Source organism: Anastrepha obliqua, chromosome 2, assembly GCF_027943255.1.
Source record: "Anastrepha obliqua isolate idAnaObli1 chromosome 2, idAnaObli1_1.0, whole genome shotgun sequence".
Lineage (NCBI taxonomy): Eukaryota > Metazoa > Arthropoda > Insecta > Diptera > Tephritidae > Anastrepha > Anastrepha obliqua.
The window spans coordinates 55,515,393-55,533,874 of NC_072893.1; the positions used below are offsets into that span (position 1 = coordinate 55,515,393).

Here is an 18,482-nt window from a genome sequence, read left to right on the forward strand (position 1 = left end):
TTAGTTCCTCAACTGTCCAACACATTATAGAAAGGTTTCGCCACGAAAACAGGATAGAAGACAAAGGCAGATCTGTGCCAAATAAAATATTTAATGATGCAGATAAGAGGTGGATTGCTCGTAAAGTTAAACAAGAACCCATTTTAAGCACTCCAAAATTAATGAACGAAGTCGAAAAATACTAAGTCAAGATCTGTAACCCAAAAACTGTTCGTAGAGTTCTGCGCGAAGAAAATTTTCGTGGAAGGACTGCCCGAAATAAGCCGTTGATTAATGCTCGTAATAGAAAACAAAGAATAGAGTTTTGCAGACAACATTTGAACAAAGACATTTCGTTCTGGAAGTCCGTTGTTTTTTGCGGATGAAAGCAAATTAAACCTTTTCAGGTCTGATGGGAAGTCCTGCGTTTGGAAAAAACCAAACACTGCGTTTTAATCATGTAATTTGCGCTCTACAGTTAAATACGGCGAGGGCAGTGTGATGGTATGTTCTATTCAGGCGTCGGAAATTTAACATTTATCGAAGGGAACATGAATAAAGAGATGTGCCTGGATCTGCTAAAAGATAATTTAGCACAAAGTGCGGATAAAATGGGCATAAGGGATTCGTTTAGGTTCCACCAAGGCCACGATCCCAAGCATACGTCTGGTATTGTAAAAACTTGGCTTATCTGGAACTGCTCACATGTAGTACAGACACCTGCACAGAGTCCAGATCTCAACATTATTGAGAATTTGTGGTCAGTGCTGGAAAATAAAATAAGAAACCACAATATTTCTAATGCTTCAGATCGGAAACAGGCATTACAAGAAGAATGGGATAAAATTAGTTCCGATTATACAGCAAAATTAGTAGAACCTATAAATTCCCGATTAAAAGCTGTTCTGAATCAAAAGTGATACCCCACTAAGTATTAGCCGTAATCATGAAAACGAAATATTAAAGTGTTTATGTTTTTTGAATACTTTTAATTTAGTGCATCATTTAAGCTGTGACCTCAAAACTGTAACTGAATTATTTTAATTTGCGGTATCTTTCTTATGAAGAAGCATTTATTTTTTATTTTTTGTTATTAAATAAAGCATATTGTTTAACAATAAAAATATATAAAACTTTTTACTAATGGAAATACCATAAAATATATTTGATATTTCAATAATTTTTTTTTTTTTTTGCTGCATCAAATAAGCTGTGAGTCACTGTATATATGTATACTCAATGGTCGATTACACCCTTTTTGGGTGTTTGCCCGATCTCTTCCTCTTATTTGTGGTGTGGCGTGCGTCTTGATGTTGTTCCACAAATGGAGCAACCTATAATTTTAAGCCGATTCCGAACGGCAGATATTTCTTATGAGGAGCATTTTCATAGCAGAAATACACTCGTCATTGCCTGTCGATGGGTGACCGCTATTGAGAAAAACTGTTTCTTAATTTTGGTCTTTCACCGATATTCGAACCTACGTTCTCTCTGTGAATTCCGAATGGTAGTCACGCACCAACCCATTCGGCTACGGCAGCCTACTTCATTTCATGAATGGAGATTCGAACATGTGAACCAACGCGTGGTAGTCACGTACCAACCCTTTTCGGCTATGGTGGCGGTAAAGTAATAAAGTAAAAAAATACCTATTACTATTGCGTGTTTCTCAATTTTCGCGGTTTTTTTTTTGTGCGTTTTTCTTTCGCGCGGATTTTTTAAACAACTACTTTTTTCGGTTTTTCTTCCTTTAAGCGGTTTTTTTGAAAGCAACGATGGCATTGCCTGCTGTGATACTCCCGTTACTTACTGCATTGCCTCGACAAGAAAATTAAAAGGCAAAAGGCCGTGAGAAATTCTTTAATTTTTAATTACAATAATTAAATTTAAATTTTAATTTTGATCCTTATGAAAGTTAATGAAAAGCTACCATAATATTGATGAAGATTTAAAACGAAAAATGTGTCAACTTTTAATATTCCATACAGTTAGAATGAAAAAAAATCGATTTTATTTATTTTTTCTTAATGAACATGTATTTAAGAATACACACAGAGAATTTAATATCGTTCCGGTGAATATTTTCGAAGTTCACGCAAATTTGAAAAGGCGTTTCAGAGTGCTTGAAAGCACAAGACCGGAGCAGCACGTTTTTCTGAAAATGATGTTTTCAAAGTAGCTGACCAACATTACTCGAAAACGGCTAAACCGATTAGTCTCAAATTTTAACACGAGTTTTTTAAATATATTTTTTAGTAATTAATCGAAGATTTTTTCTAGTTTTTTAAATATATTTTTTAGTAATTAATCGAAGATTTTTTCTCACCAACTTTTTTTCAGGCCAACATTTTGGACAAAAATCTATTTTTTTTTTTTTTTGAGGAACCGCCAATTTTTCAAAAAAAAAAATATTTTGCTTATTCCTTCGATTATTTACTAGATTTAACATTACTTTAACGAAATCTGTTTAGCTTTTTTAATTTCAGAGGATCCAGTTCAGAAATATAGTGGTCACCGCAAAACGTCTTTTTTGAGAGGACCTCCGGAGATCAGCTATAGCTCCTTTTCAAATAAATACTAAGTCTTAAAATACAGTTCAAAGATAACATAATATGTGTACAAATTTTAAGATCAATAAATTTAAACGTTTTCTCAGAAACAATTCGGGAAACTTCGCCTTTTCCGCCTTCTAACTGTATATAACTCCTTTACTTAGCTTAGTCCCAATAGCTGCAACTGTCTCTTCTAGAAACTGTGAAGTTATCGTTAACCTCTGAAAGTTTAACCCGGAGAAAAGTAAGTCGTTTGAAAAGTTTATATGCACCCAAAGTAAAGTGTTAGTTTTAATACACTTCTTTTCTCCATCACTGATATTCACAACAAGTAATAATAAAAAGCAGAGAACAAGAACACGACGGAGAGCTGCCAAAGTGAACTACAAATGCGCCGTGGAAACAGGATAATTCGAGAATTACCTAGCGAATTATTTAGAGAGCGAATTACGTGCCGTGGAAGCATAGCATAATTTGGAAGTTATTCTGCTGGTGCGAAAGAACATTACCCAACTAATAAAAATAAGTAAAAAAAATCGTTCACAGCTAAATGCATTTCACAAACTGCCAACTAAAACACCGCCAAATTAACGAAATTGGTGTGAGTTCCTCTAATATATATGCAAATCGGTCGTCCAATATTGTAGGCACCTTATAAACAAATTTGAATTTATATTTATTCCAATAAAGTGGCAATACCAGACACTATTTTTCAAAGTTTATTTCCATCGCTCTTTTTGTGTTTATATTTTTATGGAAGTAATTAGCAATATTTAACAAAAAAAGGGGTTGTCTGTAAAGTCGGTTTACTGACGATAGTTTAACGTGATAACGTCATAAGAAAATACTAATTGAATGGTTGCATTTTTCAAAAGAAAATTTTAATTTTATTTGTTTGATAGATATTTTGTATGGATATAGAGAATGAGTTAACATTAACATAACATAACATAACATAACATAACATAACATAACATAACATAACATAACATAACATAACATAACATAACATAACATAACATAACATAACATAACATAACATAACATAACATAACATAACATAACATAACATAACATAACATAACATAACATAACATAACATAACATAACATAACATAACATAACATAACATAACATAACATAACATAACATAACATAACATAACATAACATAACATAACATAACATAACATAACATAACATAATATAACATAACATAACATAACATAACATAACATGCTGTTCAAGCAAGGTAACGACGCATGAGCAAGATAACGACGCATTTTTTGATGCGTGCAGCCGGCTACATAGAATTATTAGACGTTATCACGTCAAAAAATAATAATAACATTAAAACAACATCAATAAGAAGGCATATGCAAATACAAATACGTGAATTTATATATGTACATATGCGCATATACATACATACATATATACGCTCAGGAGAGTAGGAGAGAGCAAGATGTCGAACGTTGCCGTTCGTTTGCTTTGTTCGTTCCGCGCTTTCGCTTGCAGTTCATTCAAGGTAACGGCAAATGAGCAAGGTAACACTAATGAGCAAGGTAACGACACATTTTTTCGTGCGTGCAGCCGGCTAAATCGAATTATAAGACGTTATCACGTCAAAATCTTGATGAAAATGTCAAGAAAAAAGTTCAATTAGTGCTCAAGTTATGTAATACTCCAATTTGGTGCGTTACTGAATTTTGAGTGTTTGCTTTACTCTTTCTGCGTTACTCCTCTTGTTATAACGTGCGTCTTATTCCGCAAATGGAGGAGGAACCTACACTTTTAAACCGACGCTGAACGACGGATATTTTTATGAGAAAAAAATGCGCTGCTTCTCCGGCATATATGTGAATAATTGAATCAAAATGCGTCGATTGGTACCCATGCCGATTACATTTAACCAATTTTGGCACCCAAACCGCACATTAGATAATTACCATGACATTTCTTGTCCACCAAATAATAATTGCTGTTGTTGTAGAAGCATGAACATTCCCCATACATATACGGAGATTGCTGCTGAAGTGACAGTCCTTGGCCGAATATAAATCCGAGTGGGATACGGTGCACTAGACAGGGCTAGTTTACTGGGACGGCAGCCCTTGTTCGGGAAAACCCCGAGTCATTCCGGTAACGTAGAACTGGCTGCCATGGGAATGTCATTCCGCTTGCACAAGAACGCTACCCAATAGTGGCAACATAAAAAGATCTATAATGCCCGACAACTGGTATTCCAGCCTGTGTGTGAAATCTATTTTACATCTGACAGACGATTCAAGGCACGATTAAACGATTTTATTACAGAAGAATTTTGTTCGGTTGGTGGACTTCAGGGAATAATAGTTCTTGGGCCAGTGTTATGCTTTTTGTTTACCTCTGATGTTCCCATAAGTAGAAATGTGTTAACTTCAACAATCATGAATGATACCAGAATTATTTACCGACGCAAATGCCTAACGGAAGCATCAAAATCTTACAAAAGCACTGAAAGCTTGTAGAAGGGGCCTGGAGAATGGGCGAAAATGTAAACATGTGGGATTTACGCTCAAGACAAACACATGTCGAGCTGTTGGTTTTAAATAATATAACAATTCCTGAAGATATCAATGTCGCGTACCTGAGTACATACTTAGACACACGTCCTACCTGGAAAAGGAACATTCTTGCCAAAGAGTGCAAATAAAAATAAAAACTTCAAACTTATATTGATTTATTAACTGGAAATCTATATTTAAACTAAACCACAAAGTTATACAATTCCATTATAAACCAAATTTGTGTGTACGCCATACAGCTTTGGGTCACTACCTTTTCTACTAACATCGGTATCGTACAAAGACTACAATCCAAGATACTCAGAACAATAACAGCAGCGTCATGATATGTCAAAAACTCGAAACTCCAAATACGCATGGCCGATGACAAAATTGAAAATAGCAAGGGAAAAATCTTAAAAAAATGACTGACCAACCAAATCCTCTTGCAACTTCTCTCGCACACAAAATCAGCTTCACGTCCATAACGAAGAGATCGCACCCCGTTAGAAGGAGACACATATGTACATAATATACGTAGATCAAAAAGACCCATTCAACAGGCTAACAAGCATGTCAATTAGATTAAGATTTAGTTTAATCATAATCAATTCAAATAATAATACAGGGCTGGTAGCTAGTGTTGTAAACATATTAATTTATAATTTAATAAATAAATAATAATAATTATAAAATCATGTACTTACAAAAAACATACACTAATTCCTCTCAAATCCCTTAATACGCTTTAATATTTTCTTGAATATTATACGAATGGCAATACCACCGAAGTGGTGAATAAGGAACGAGAAAAATAAAAATGGCTTCGATACATAAAAGCAGTAAACCTCGCCAAAAATAATTTTCTTTTTATGTCAATTTCAAACCAGTTTTCGTGAATAAATCTTTGACAAGTAATTAAAACATATTGCATAAAAACGTTTACAAATATTTTACGCGCGTTTAATGTAGTTTTGGTTTATGTTAAAGTGATCTTAATATCGTATGCCCTCGCCGTCTGTCTTACAAAGAAAAGCTCATAAAGGTACGGTGGCACTGAACACGAATGTGAAAGCAAATCGGGGAAAAAATTTGTAAATTTTCGTGCAACTGTTGGTTATTTATTACGATAATGGGCACTTTATGACGGAAAATTATGTTACAAAATAATTCATACAGCATATAATTGTGGAAAAAAGCGTTTATTTGTGCCATTGAACAATTTGATTGTATTTGGTCGGGTCCATTGATTGGGTGGCTGGAGAAGAAAAAAGTGGTAGAATTTGGATGGGACGAAAATTTTATTAGGGGAGCAGATGAAAGTCGCGCCGAAAGGAAACTACACGATATTACAACAAAAACACATTTGACGTTTTGTGTTGTGTTTACTGACCGCCGTGGTGAAAATATAAACAATTCCAATGTGGTGAATTGTAATGAATATATCATGCGCCGCCTGCATAGTAAATACAAAAGAAAACAAAAACAAAAAACAGCTTAAATTTCATTGAACTTAAAAGATATGCATAATGATGTAAGGAATATGAATTAAAAAAATGGATCCAATCAGACATTATCTCAAAAAGACCGTATTGTATTATAATTTTCTTCTGCCCGTAACCATTTAAACTAATTCACCCTTGTGTGAAGTGCTTTCAAAAAGTTTGCAACTAAAATTGGTCAAAAGATAAAGTAATTTGTGAAAATGTTTTTGTATTGTAATTTGCAATACAAATGAAAAGTAATATAAAAACGAGAACAAGTGAAACAACATATTGTTCACTAACAATAATTGAAAAACTGAGAAAGGAATCGATCAGCCAAACTCACGTATAATGTCACGTTGGGGTAAAAATATCGTTGTACCTCTGGATGTGCTCTGCAAGGGCGAGGAAAGTACAAATCGTCCGACCGTAGCGCGCTCCGTAGGTACTGTTGGCAAATGGGGCAAAATAGGTTTCACATCGACGCGTACTTACGCTTTAGCTGCACTCTCACCAGCAGTTGCAGCAGCAGCTGCTGCGGCAGCCGCAGCAGCGAGTCCAGCGCAGAGTCCTGCATCATTACTCGACGATGACATGTCACCATCGGTACCAGAGCCTCCTAAACCTAAGAAGTTTTTTAAATCACGCAACTCTGCGCCACCTGAAGTGATTGCACAAATAATACAAAACCTGCCTAGAACACCAGCTTCGCCAATACGTGATAGTTACTCGGCTGGAACATCTAATGCAGGTTCACTTAGTACCCCAGTACGAGAACCTATAAAATTAAAATTGCCGAAAGCCAATTCAGGTGAGCGTAAGAAAAAATCCCCGAAAAAGGCAAGTGCAAAGCAGGCAGCGGTGACGGCGGCAACATTAGCAGCGCAGGATGATGGCAACGCTACTGGAGATGTTGCAATCTCCACTAAAGCGGTTGGCGAATCAAAACAAAAAAAGAAAAAAGAGGAAAAGAAATTAAAGCCCGAGGCACCACCATCACGCATAATTTCCCGTGCACGCAAGGTAGTCAACTATTGTGAGGACGATGAGGACGAACGCATACCAACTCCTCTGAAGGATATTATATATCCTAAAAATAAATCACCTAAAGAAGACGAGACTGCTGTGCCGAATATTGGGGAAAGTATAAAAGAAATTGCGCCGGCGGAACCAGATCTACCACCACCCGCTGCACCCGCGCCAACGTCGGTTGCTGGTAGTTCAATAACAAGCGTTGCAGCTGTTACGACGCCCGCCGCACCACCTTTGGCACCGAAAACACCTGAACACCCGCCAATCGTGCTAAGAATTTCTAAGGTATATATAACAATGAAACTTACTAATTGTTCTCCAATTTCAATACATTGATAAGCCCTTTAAAGGCTTACATATGTATCTGATATTGAAGATTTAGGTTAATATAACACTCGGAATTGATATTATTGTTATTGCTGTCAAAATAAGAGAGCACTTATATTTATAAATTTTTGTCTTGCAAAACCGTTGCTCGGTGCACGGATTGCAAAGTTTGCATGCGCGATAGTTTATACCAATTGTTACTAACGATCACGTTTGGTGTATCAAATAAGGTGTGATTGATAACTCAGTGCGGCTCTCTTTTAACGGACTATAATGTTAGCAAATATAAACAAAGGAATTCAAATTTGAGAATTTCTTTTAATTTTATATTTTAGAATATTTCATATGACAGCACTGCCAAATTAAATCACACTGTGTTAAATACATTTTGCTTGTACCTAAAAAACTTGCTAATAAGGGGAAATTGAGAAACCAAAGTGACATTTAATTTTGAGGGAGGGTTGCAAGTTCTTACTGAATAAATTTTTGCTCATAAGAATTTGCCCGTAAGTAAAACAGCTGTTCACAAGAATATGATCTTATAATATACAAATAAAAAGCTGAAATTTGAAAGATCTGTAGTGAAAACTTTATATAGAAACAAGATAATATAAGAGAAGTGTACGTGTTTGTGCTTTAATTGGAACGTAATATCATTAACAATTTTCCATTCCTTTGACGTTTTTGAATAGCGATGCATGAAAACGTGCAAGATTATCTATGCGTGCAAGTTCTCACAACTATTCCTTCTCGTACTCTTTGTAATATTTACCTCTCGCAGAGCGAATATGGTCAAATTCTTAGAAAGTTCTACTTCACAGTCCTATAATCTTAAATACTTCATCATTTTCTTTATCCTTTCTTGAAACAAACCATTAATACTGGGCATGCACTTGAAAATTAATTTGGCATCTAATGACCCCGTACCCACCACCACCACCATCGCCATGCATCAACATGTTAAAATCTTAATTTTTTCACCACTATTCACAATGGATTGTGTTCTAATTTGCTTCAAATGCCAAAAAGAGAGAAAATACATACCACTCGAAATGGAATTGAAGAAAAACATCCACAAAAGCAACCACGAAAGTAGTGTAACAACAAACGATGGGAGAAACGCGCGCATTTTTAACTCGGCGTTATTCTCTTTCATTTCGAATACATCGGTTTGGTAAAAAATAGGAAACAAAGATTAATTGGTTAAGATTGCTTCTTTAAAAAATGTTCAATAAATAATTCATATTTTATTACTTGTAAAGTGTAAGTGTTTAAAATAATTTATTTATGTAAATAAATAAACAGAAAAGGAAGGCTAAATTCGGACCGATTCGTAGAGTTCAGTAAATTTTAATTTAACCGATTATTAATTTTTGGAATTCAACAAATTTGTAGATTTATATCTTGTACCATCCAATAGACGAACGGAAATTTAGTCTTATAAAAAGTGGGAGGGTTTTATCTGATCTCAATAATATTTATGCCGAATATAGCAATATGTGGACGCCCTTTGGAAGCTCTCGAAACAAGCCATCCATCTTCCTTTCGGAGGTGACATAAAACTGTAGATCCCTTCATTTTGTGGAGAAACATTAAGATGCACACCACAAACTCGATAAGGAGCTCGGTCAAAAACCCACAATGTATACAATACATTGAAATACATGCATTTATCCAAAAGGTTACCGAGATACACGACCATTTTTAATACCAAACTTCCTTGGACAAAAAGTAATAAATGAATAAAATTCTATTGAAATTTATGTTTACCCCAGTTATCGTGTGCACGAGAGGGTGGGCAGACATGTCTAAATCGACCCTCAACATTTTGCTCATTCATGCATACATCTGTATTGATTCCATTATACGAGTACCCACAATCGTTATGTGAATGAGCTTATAATATACTAGGGCACTAGTGCGCGGAAATAAAAAGAATCCTAAATTATTAATAAAGAAATATGGTATATAAATTAGACTAAATAATCTTTAATATTTCAGGGTACCTCCCGTTTGGTGAGCACTGATAGTGAGGAACAGCCTGCAAGCAACAACATCGTATCCCCGCATCAACAACACGATACCGAGCAATCCAAATCTCGGCATTCGTCTACTGAAGAAGTTCCTCCCGCACACCCGCCGACGGTATACAATACACCAAAGATTATTGTTAAACCGCTCCGGCCGCCATCACCTGATCCTGTGCTACCGCCGCCGCCATTTCCTGCACCGCATGCCGCAAATGTATCACTTGCGCATCAGCATCATAACGCTGAAGATCCACCCGAGATCAACTACTCAACAGTAAAGATTTCGCCGGATAAACCGCCTAAAGAACGTTTAAAGTTAATCATAAAAACAGACGTGATACGCAACGCCATTAAGGCAGCCGAAGCAGCGAAAGCTGCGGCAGCAGCACAGAAAGCCGCCGCAGCAGAATCTGGTGCTACTTCCGGTGGTGAGCGCGAAAAGAAGCAGAAAAGTAAAAAACATAAGCACTTAAAACACGCCGCTTTGGAACAGATTTCAAATTCGCTGCAAGCAAATATTACTGCAACAGGTAGTGAATTCAAAACACCATCACCGCATCTCGCATTTAGCGCGCACTTGGAACAACACCAGCAGCCAACATTATTAGGACGCACTGTTATTTCACCGCCAGCTCTTTCGGAACGCGACTTTGACTCGCAATCCTCAGTTTTGGGTAGCATTTCGTCCAAAGGCAACAGTACACCACAGCTTCTGGCGCAGGCAGTTCAGGAGGAGAGCTGTGTCATACACAGTCGTGGTTCTAGCGTGATCACCAGCGACCTAGAAACAAGTCAGCATTCCTCGTTGGTTGCGCCGCCATCAGATATCGAATCGCGTCTGGAATCTATGATGATGGACGGTGAGGTAAGCCAACGTGCAACGAATTTGGTTGAAGAGCCGTTACAGGAAGATATCCTGGCTGTATTGCGTGGTGATGAGAGTCTTCATTGCTCCGCAGCCGCCAGCAATGAGGCCAGTGAGCCTAAAGTGAACGGTGTAATAGAGAAAATGGATGTTTTGGAGAAAGAACCTCAGGCAGATCACCAAAGAGAAGAAGCCATAGAAAAGGGACAAGAAACAGCGACAAGTCGTCGTTTAACACGCGGCCGCGGCCGTGGTACCAAAACAAACTATGTTGAGGGAGAAGACATTATCACATCACCACAAAAAATACCGCCGGTTACATTAACCAGAACTCGAGGAAGAAAACCCGCCGCGACGGTGACATCGCCTGTCATTGCGGACGATATCAACACGTTAGCTAACAAGCGTGCAACCAGAGGTCGGCCGAAGAAGGGTGCCGTAGTGGCCGAAGATCCCACACAATCACCTGCAAAAGTCGACGAATCGCCTGTAAAGGTTATAACAGAATCTGCAATTGTACCTACGACAGAGCTTGAAATAAACCAAACAAACGATAGTATTGAGACACCAGCAATCGCTACAGCTCCTACAACACGCCGTGGTCGTCCGCCTCGTAACATTAGTAACAACAATAATGTGAACAGTAATAATAATAATATCAATAAAATTGCCGCTAGTTTGTCAGCAAAAGCAGGTGCCGCCGAGGAGGCAGCAGCAGCCGCAACTAAAAGTGGCGCAACGAGCACCTCACCGCTTACAGGTAGTACGCCACAGGCACCACGTAGCTATGGCAGAAAACGTAAGAATCAACAAGTAACCCAAGTGCTACAACCATCAGCAGAAGAACTGGAGGAACAGCAACATGGTCCACCCATTAAACTGGCCAGTATCGATTATTCAGATTCGGCTGCAACAAGTGATTTGAATGCTTGTGTTTCTCCACAACTAACAGCACAACTACAAGCCGCATCATTAACGCCAACATTAGATTTGCACGACACTAATTCCAATTCCAACTCGCTCACCCGTCCAGCTAGTGCAACACCATCATCACCGCCTCGACGGGACTACAAAGTCAAAGACAAATTCAAGCGCACGCTTACACTAGACAATCAAGTGAATTGCAATGCGGTCGTGGAGTCACCCACGGCAGGACTCTTGGCCGAACATGTCGTGTATGGTGTCAGCAGTGATGCGGGTACAGGCGTGAATGGTGAGGAAGAGCAGCAACGCGGTTCTGTTAAGCTAGTGATCTCAAAGAAGAAAGGTAGCATATTCAAGAGCCGTGCACTTGTACCGCAAGATCAAACAGATCAATCAGCAGCTGCTAAACGTCATCTATACAAACATAGTTGGGACGCTGAAGCGAACGGCAGCACAGCGGGCAACACGGACGCTTTGGCATTGCAGAATAATGAGGCAAACGTACCGCCAGCGGCTACTCGTACTGCTGTCGATGCTATTTTCGATGACTTCAGCGAGGATCTAAGTCCCAGCGGTATGTCGCGAGAGAATAGTCCGTCGCTTAGTAAGTTAACGAGAATAACAAAAACGAATAACGCACAAATATGTGCTAACAGCCCCTACGAAATGGATATCGATGCGCCTGGCGATACGGTAACAAGTGTGAAAGTGGATCGTAAAGCTAAAGGATTTTATACAGTCGTCCGTAATGTAAAGACAGCGCATCAGATACAGGAAATTGGTGAATATCAGGAAATGGATGACGATGTTGAGTATCTACTAGATTCACTGCGGCCGCACAATCCCACGCCGACACGCTGTTTGTCAGCACTTCAGCTAGCTTCAAAGTGTATGATACCCACTTTCCGAATGCATGTACGCGCACACGGCGTGGTCACAAAGTTTTTCAAGGTAAGCCAGCAATAAAACCTTAACAACAAGAATTTCACTGAATTCTCATGTAATTTTCAAATATTTTTTACTAAAAAAAAATAAAAATCTCATCCCAAATCTAGGCGCTTTCTGACGCAAATCTGGACCAGAGTCTAGGGCTTTGCACCTCCGCAATTATGTTTATACTCTCACAAGAGGGTCTCAATATGGATTTGGATCGTGATTCGCTGGAATTAATGATGAATCTGCTCGAGTCGGAGATTGTAGCTGCACCTTCGGATCGCGTCAATTATGAACGCATTCGCCAAAAAGTACGCGAACTCTGTGATGAGATTAAATCTCAAGGAAAAGCTGCCCATCTCAATGTTGACACACTTACAGTCGGCACATTGGCGATGGAAACCTTGCTGTCGTTAACCTCTAAGCGCGCCGGTGATTGGTTCAAGGAAGAGCTACGCTCACTTGGCGGTCTAGAACATATTATCAAAACCATTTCAGATAACTGTCGACCAGTTATTGAGTGTAGCAATGGCACTACACACATTCATTGGACGCAATCGCTGCTCGACAATATGCAGACCGTTGAGCGATGCATGCGTGTGCTAGAAAATGTGACACAGCTTAATGAGGAGAATCAGCGTTATGTGTTGACTTATGGCCAAGGTGCCACAGTTCATACCTTATGCTCACTCTTCACGCTATGTGACCGTGAAATAATGCGACATGTTTCGGATTCGTCGGAGCAATCTGCTAAGGATAATCCTGGTGCAGTGATGCGCGAGCTTTTGTTTCCACTTCTCAAAGTGCTTATCAATTTAACGCACACATTTAATCCGGCGAAAGCGCTGGGTGCTGAAATGCTTGGCCAACGTAATGCTGTAGTAGAAACCAGCTTCCGCCTGCTATTGCAGGCACCCAACTACATTCCTGAACGATGTGTCTTTGAGCTAAGTATTCTGGTAAGTATAAAATACATAGTGGATAATTTGTTATTTATTTATTTTCCTTTTTTTGATTAATTTTTAGGTGCTGTTGTTGCTAATTAACCTCACCATGTATACGATTCCTAATCGAGTGGCGATAATGAAAGTGTATGCGCCACCCGAATACAGTAGCCACCAACATAATAAAGTGACTGCTGTGCAAGCTGTGATGGAGTATTTCTATAGATGCGAGGAATTGGCCAGGTGATTAATAACTATTTAACGAGGAGGAAAAAAATTCAAATTTAATCCTTTTTATCGCATTTTTGTATAGATTGGTCGAAAAGAATACAGATGCCATTTTGGATAGTACCGACAAGAATAAAAAGAAACAGGAGGAAGTGGATGAAACTGTAAATAATTGTAAGTGTCTCTATGATTGAAAATACGAAATACGAAACGGACCAGACCGTTTTGACTGCCATATATACATAACTCATACCTCATATGGAGCCATAAGGCTTCAGACTAAAAAGAAATTCATTATTTTCTCGGTAATAGTGATCGGCTGTAGTGATCGATATCTCATAAAGTATCGGTCACACAATATAAAGTTTATGCTTGTTATCAAGATGACATTTCACACTAAAAAAAATTATTTTGCTGTTTTTTGTTTATGCCATTCAGTTGTGAGTTACAGGGTCTTAACAATGGAAGTCAACAAACAGAAAATTTGATACATCTCATAGTTTTTTTTTTTTGATAATGGCAAATATGCGAAAATGCAAGCCAGGCCGTTGAAATTGTGAACGGTGTTTATGGTGCCGATACTGCAACAGCTAATTATGTGCAATTTTGGTTCCGTCGATTCCGTGCAAGCATTTTTGATGTTAAAGAAAATGACGATAAAACCAGAAATAATCGAAGTTGGCCGGCATGTTAATAATCGTAGCATCGCCCAGGAGTTAAATATCGACCATAAAACAGTTTTATGCCATTTACGGAAAAATAATGGATTTACTTTTCCCCAAACGTCTTAAAGCAGATGAACATTTTCAACAAATATATAGAATTTCATGTTTGCCTGCGAAGGATCGTATATAGGAAAGTCTTTAAACGCGCCAAATTCAAGCTGCTGAGGCAGAGGAGCAGCTTCAAGCACGCCTAGAAGGTCTATGAGAACACATTGTTCTATTCAAACGAACCTAAAAAACTTGTGCGCTTTATGCTTATTATTATGTTTCAATACCAATAGCGATTATAGTCTGAACGCAAAGCAAGTCGACTTTATGTTCTTCTTCTTCTTAATTGGCGCCATAACCGCTTACGCGATTTTGGCCGAGTTTAACAAAGTGCGCCAGTCGTTTCTTTCTCGTGCTGTTGTAGTTGTTGTTGTGACAGCATAAACATTCCCCATACTTACATACGGGGAATGCTGCTGGAGTGACAGTCCTTGACCGGTTATAAATCCGGGTCGTTTCGGTAACGTAGAACCGACTGTCGTGGAAACCAGCGCCAGTTGGACACACCAAGTGAAGCCAAGTCCTTCTCCACCTGATCTTTCCAACGCAGAGGAGGCCTTCGTCTTCCTCTGCTACCACCAGCTGGTACCGCATCGAATACTTTCAGAGCCGGAGCGTTTGTATCCATTCGGACGACATGACGCAACCAACGTAGCCGCTGGATCTTTATTCGCTGCGCTATGTCAATGTCGTCGTAAAGCTCATCGTGCCATCGCCTGCGATATTTGCCGCTGCCAACCTGCAAAGGTCCAAAAATCTTGCGCAGAATCTTTCTCTCAAACACTCCAAGCGTCGCTTCATCGTATGTTGTCATCGTCCACGCTTCTGCGCCATACGTTAGGACGGGCATGATGAGAGCCTTGTAGAGTGTTAGTTTTGTTCGTCGACTTTATGTTAGTTAATTTGCTTGTTGTTGTTGTAGCAGGAAAAACATTTCCCATACAGTTACGGGGAGCACTGCTGGAGTAACAGTCCTTGGTCGGATTTATAGTAAATGCTGGTCGTTCCGGTAGCGTAGAACCGACTGTTGGGGGGAAAACGAAATAATATTTTAATAAAATGTATTATTTTAGGTTGCTGGCCTTTATTGAATAATAAATCTGAAAGCAGAGTTTAAGCTTTTATTTTTATATTCTAAGCTCTATTTTGATTAGTATTTATAAAATCTAATTAATTTACAGTGCTGAAAAACTCGGGTCATCACATGGAACATACTATCAAGGGTAGTTATGCAGCCCTACTAATTGGTCATTTAATTACCGACAATGAGGAGTACGAAGCACTAGTGCGTAGACATTTACGCGGCAATGGATTCAAAGAGATTGTCAGTGTGCTGGAAAAATATTACACTTTTATGGATCTGACCTGTGTAAGTTGGCATATACACATGCGCCATCTTTGTGTGTTTGTATCTTTGGGTTAATATTTTGTTGAGTTAACACTTTTCTTCTTCATATTCACCAAATAGTCGGAAGCTTCCGCAGTAGCGCACATAAAATCTACAAAGAAATTGATTGATTACTTCAAGAAACGTGACTTGGTGTACGAAATGAATGAGTCCGATGACTGCGCGCTTCCTCTAAATTTAGAAACACATCACGCTTCAACATCCGCTGCCAATACTGCAAATACCAGTAATGACCTCGTCGATAATGGCGAGAGTCCTACAACGACAGCAACACGCAGCGGCGCGCAGCGCGTCTATAAAAGCTACAGTCAAAGATAATCACTAGACGAATTTGATTTAAACCACAGTAATAATTGCAGTTGCAGCTTGCTGTATATGAATTTTAATTTTAAAATTGCAAACGTCAGCAAAATTTGCTAAACATTTTAACACTATATTCCCACTAATTGATTGCAATTTGGTTTTTAATTATTTTTTGTAAAAAGAAAAAAAAAGAAAGAAAGATTTGTTCTTTTTACTATAAATATAATTTTAAGATTTTTATTGCGCAATCTTTTATCTAAATTAACTTAATTTTTTAATTATGCATGCTTTTTGGTATATATTTTTAAAATCATAAAAATTGTATGTAAGTAGTTGTAAGATAAACTAAAAGTCAATCGGTTCTCTTCAGGTTATTTTCAAAATTCTAATGATTATATAATAATTTGCTTATAGTAAGTATTACTTTATACTCATTTATGTGCAAGATAAGCGTTTGCTATATGTGTTGCTGATAAGAAAGACACGAACAAAAAGTTATAAATAACACTAATTGAATATATATTAATGCATATATATAAGTGTCTACCTATCTAAAATACGAAGTAACTGTATTTGTAATTCTAATTGTAATTGTAATTCTAAGCAATATTATTGTATTTCACTGTAAATAACTTAGAAATTGGATATTTCTGATTATATTTTTTTTTTATGCTGTAACACACTTTACGTGTGCGAGCTATGCATACAAATAGACGATAGCGTTTGTTTTGTTAAAACATTCGTACTTGTAGTTTAAATTATGTTGCGCAAGTAAAACTTATATATGTATGTTGTATGTGTGTGCGAAAATCGAGAGAAATTTTAATGTTGTAATGCTGGAAAAAAACTACCAAATCACAATACAATAAACAAAAAACGTCAAATACATTGAGTAAGAGGAATGAAGTGTGCGATGGGCGCAACAATTTAGGCTACAAAATGTAAACGAAGGAAATTTAATATTTAGATTATATGATAAATAATAACAACACAAATGAGCTGATTGTACTAAAAGTTTCACACACAACTAGTATTTAGTAGTGCAAAAATTCGAGAGAACTAGATTCGTAAATCATAAAACACAAATACATTTTTGGAACACAACATGCATACAATATATATACTATAAATACATATATTTATTTTGTGTTTGAAATTTGACATTAAAATTACAAATGAAAGTAAATAAATAAGATTGTTTATTTAAAGAAAATCATATACATATTTAATAAATTAGGAACAAAGGCGTGTGCGAAATTGGATTAAATGTGAAAAAGACTGTCCGCAAGAGCTATCAATTGTCATATAAGGGTCCCTGAAAGTAGAGAAAATGGTCTCTGTGAACTGAATTAAAGAAAGACCTGTGTTTGGGATGCTATTCAAAATAATACATTGGCTTCTGATGCAGTAGAGATAATATACGAAATTTTTGAAGCAAAAAACATCACTAAAAGTAATAGCACCGTGGCCGCTGTAGCCGATCGATTGCCCAGGTTCGGGCACGAGATATCAAATAATAGAGAAAGTTTTTTCTAATAACGGTGGTTGTTTGGCCGGCAACGATAAATTTCCGAGTGTATTTCTGCCTTCAAAAAGCTGTGCCGTTCGAAGGCAGCATAAAACTTTAAGTCCTTTCATTAGTGAAAAAACATCGAGTCGCACACCACAAATCGGAGTAGTATATATATATATATAATTGGCGCTTACACCCTTTGCTTGGGTATTTGGCCGAGCTCCTAAAGGCACTAATATTTAAAAGTTATTTAAAAACTAAACTATCGCGAATAAAAGTCATACCCATCTAATTACTTAGATCTGTTTAGGGGACATCAACAATCTTTCATCGTTCATTAAATCAAAATATCTTTCAATATCTTGAAAATGAAATTTTTTTATTAGCTTTCAGTACTTAGGTGCACAGACATTCGTAAATTTCTTTCCATTTTAATTTGCTTATGCCCAGCTTTAGTATCACCTGGCGATGGGCTTAAATCTAAACACGGCCTAAGCAAAAAACCAGGTAGTAAATCGATTATGATTAAAATAAACTACAGTTTTACTTATTTTTGGCAATGATTATGCGCCTATACTTATAAATGTAATAATTATATTTTTTTATTTATATGGGACTTTATATATATATATATATACATAT

General features: G+C 37.4%; 1 protein-coding gene across 1 annotated transcript; it reads left to right on the forward strand.

Moving 5' to 3' along the window:
• Positions 1-5,906: 5,906 nt before the first annotated feature.
• On the forward strand, positions 5,907-17,182 carry LOC129237249 (protein wings apart-like). The gene is made up of 7 exons (XM_054871842.1): positions 5,907-7,877; positions 9,921-12,689; positions 12,794-13,630; positions 13,698-13,858; positions 13,929-14,017; positions 15,798-15,985; positions 16,085-17,182. Exons 1-7 carry the CDS (start codon positions 6,912-6,914, stop codon positions 16,340-16,342), a joined length of 5,268 nt encoding a protein of 1,755 aa, XP_054727817.1. The 5' UTR covers positions 5,907-6,911; the 3' UTR covers positions 16,343-17,182.
• The last annotated feature ends 1,300 nt before the right edge of the window (positions 17,183-18,482 follow it).

Coding starts and splice junctions, on each gene's coding strand:
- LOC129237249 (XM_054871842.1), top strand. CDS start 6,912: ATGTCACGTTGGGGTAAAAATATCGTTGTACCTCTGGATGTGCTCTGC. Junction 7,878..9,920: donor TCGTGCTAAGAATTTCTAAG/GTATATATAACA, acceptor TTAATATTTCAG/GGTACCTCCCGTTTGGTGAG. Junction 13,859..13,928: donor AGATGCGAGGAATTGGCCAG/GTGATTAATAAC, acceptor ATTTTTGTATAG/ATTGGTCGAAAAGAATACAG.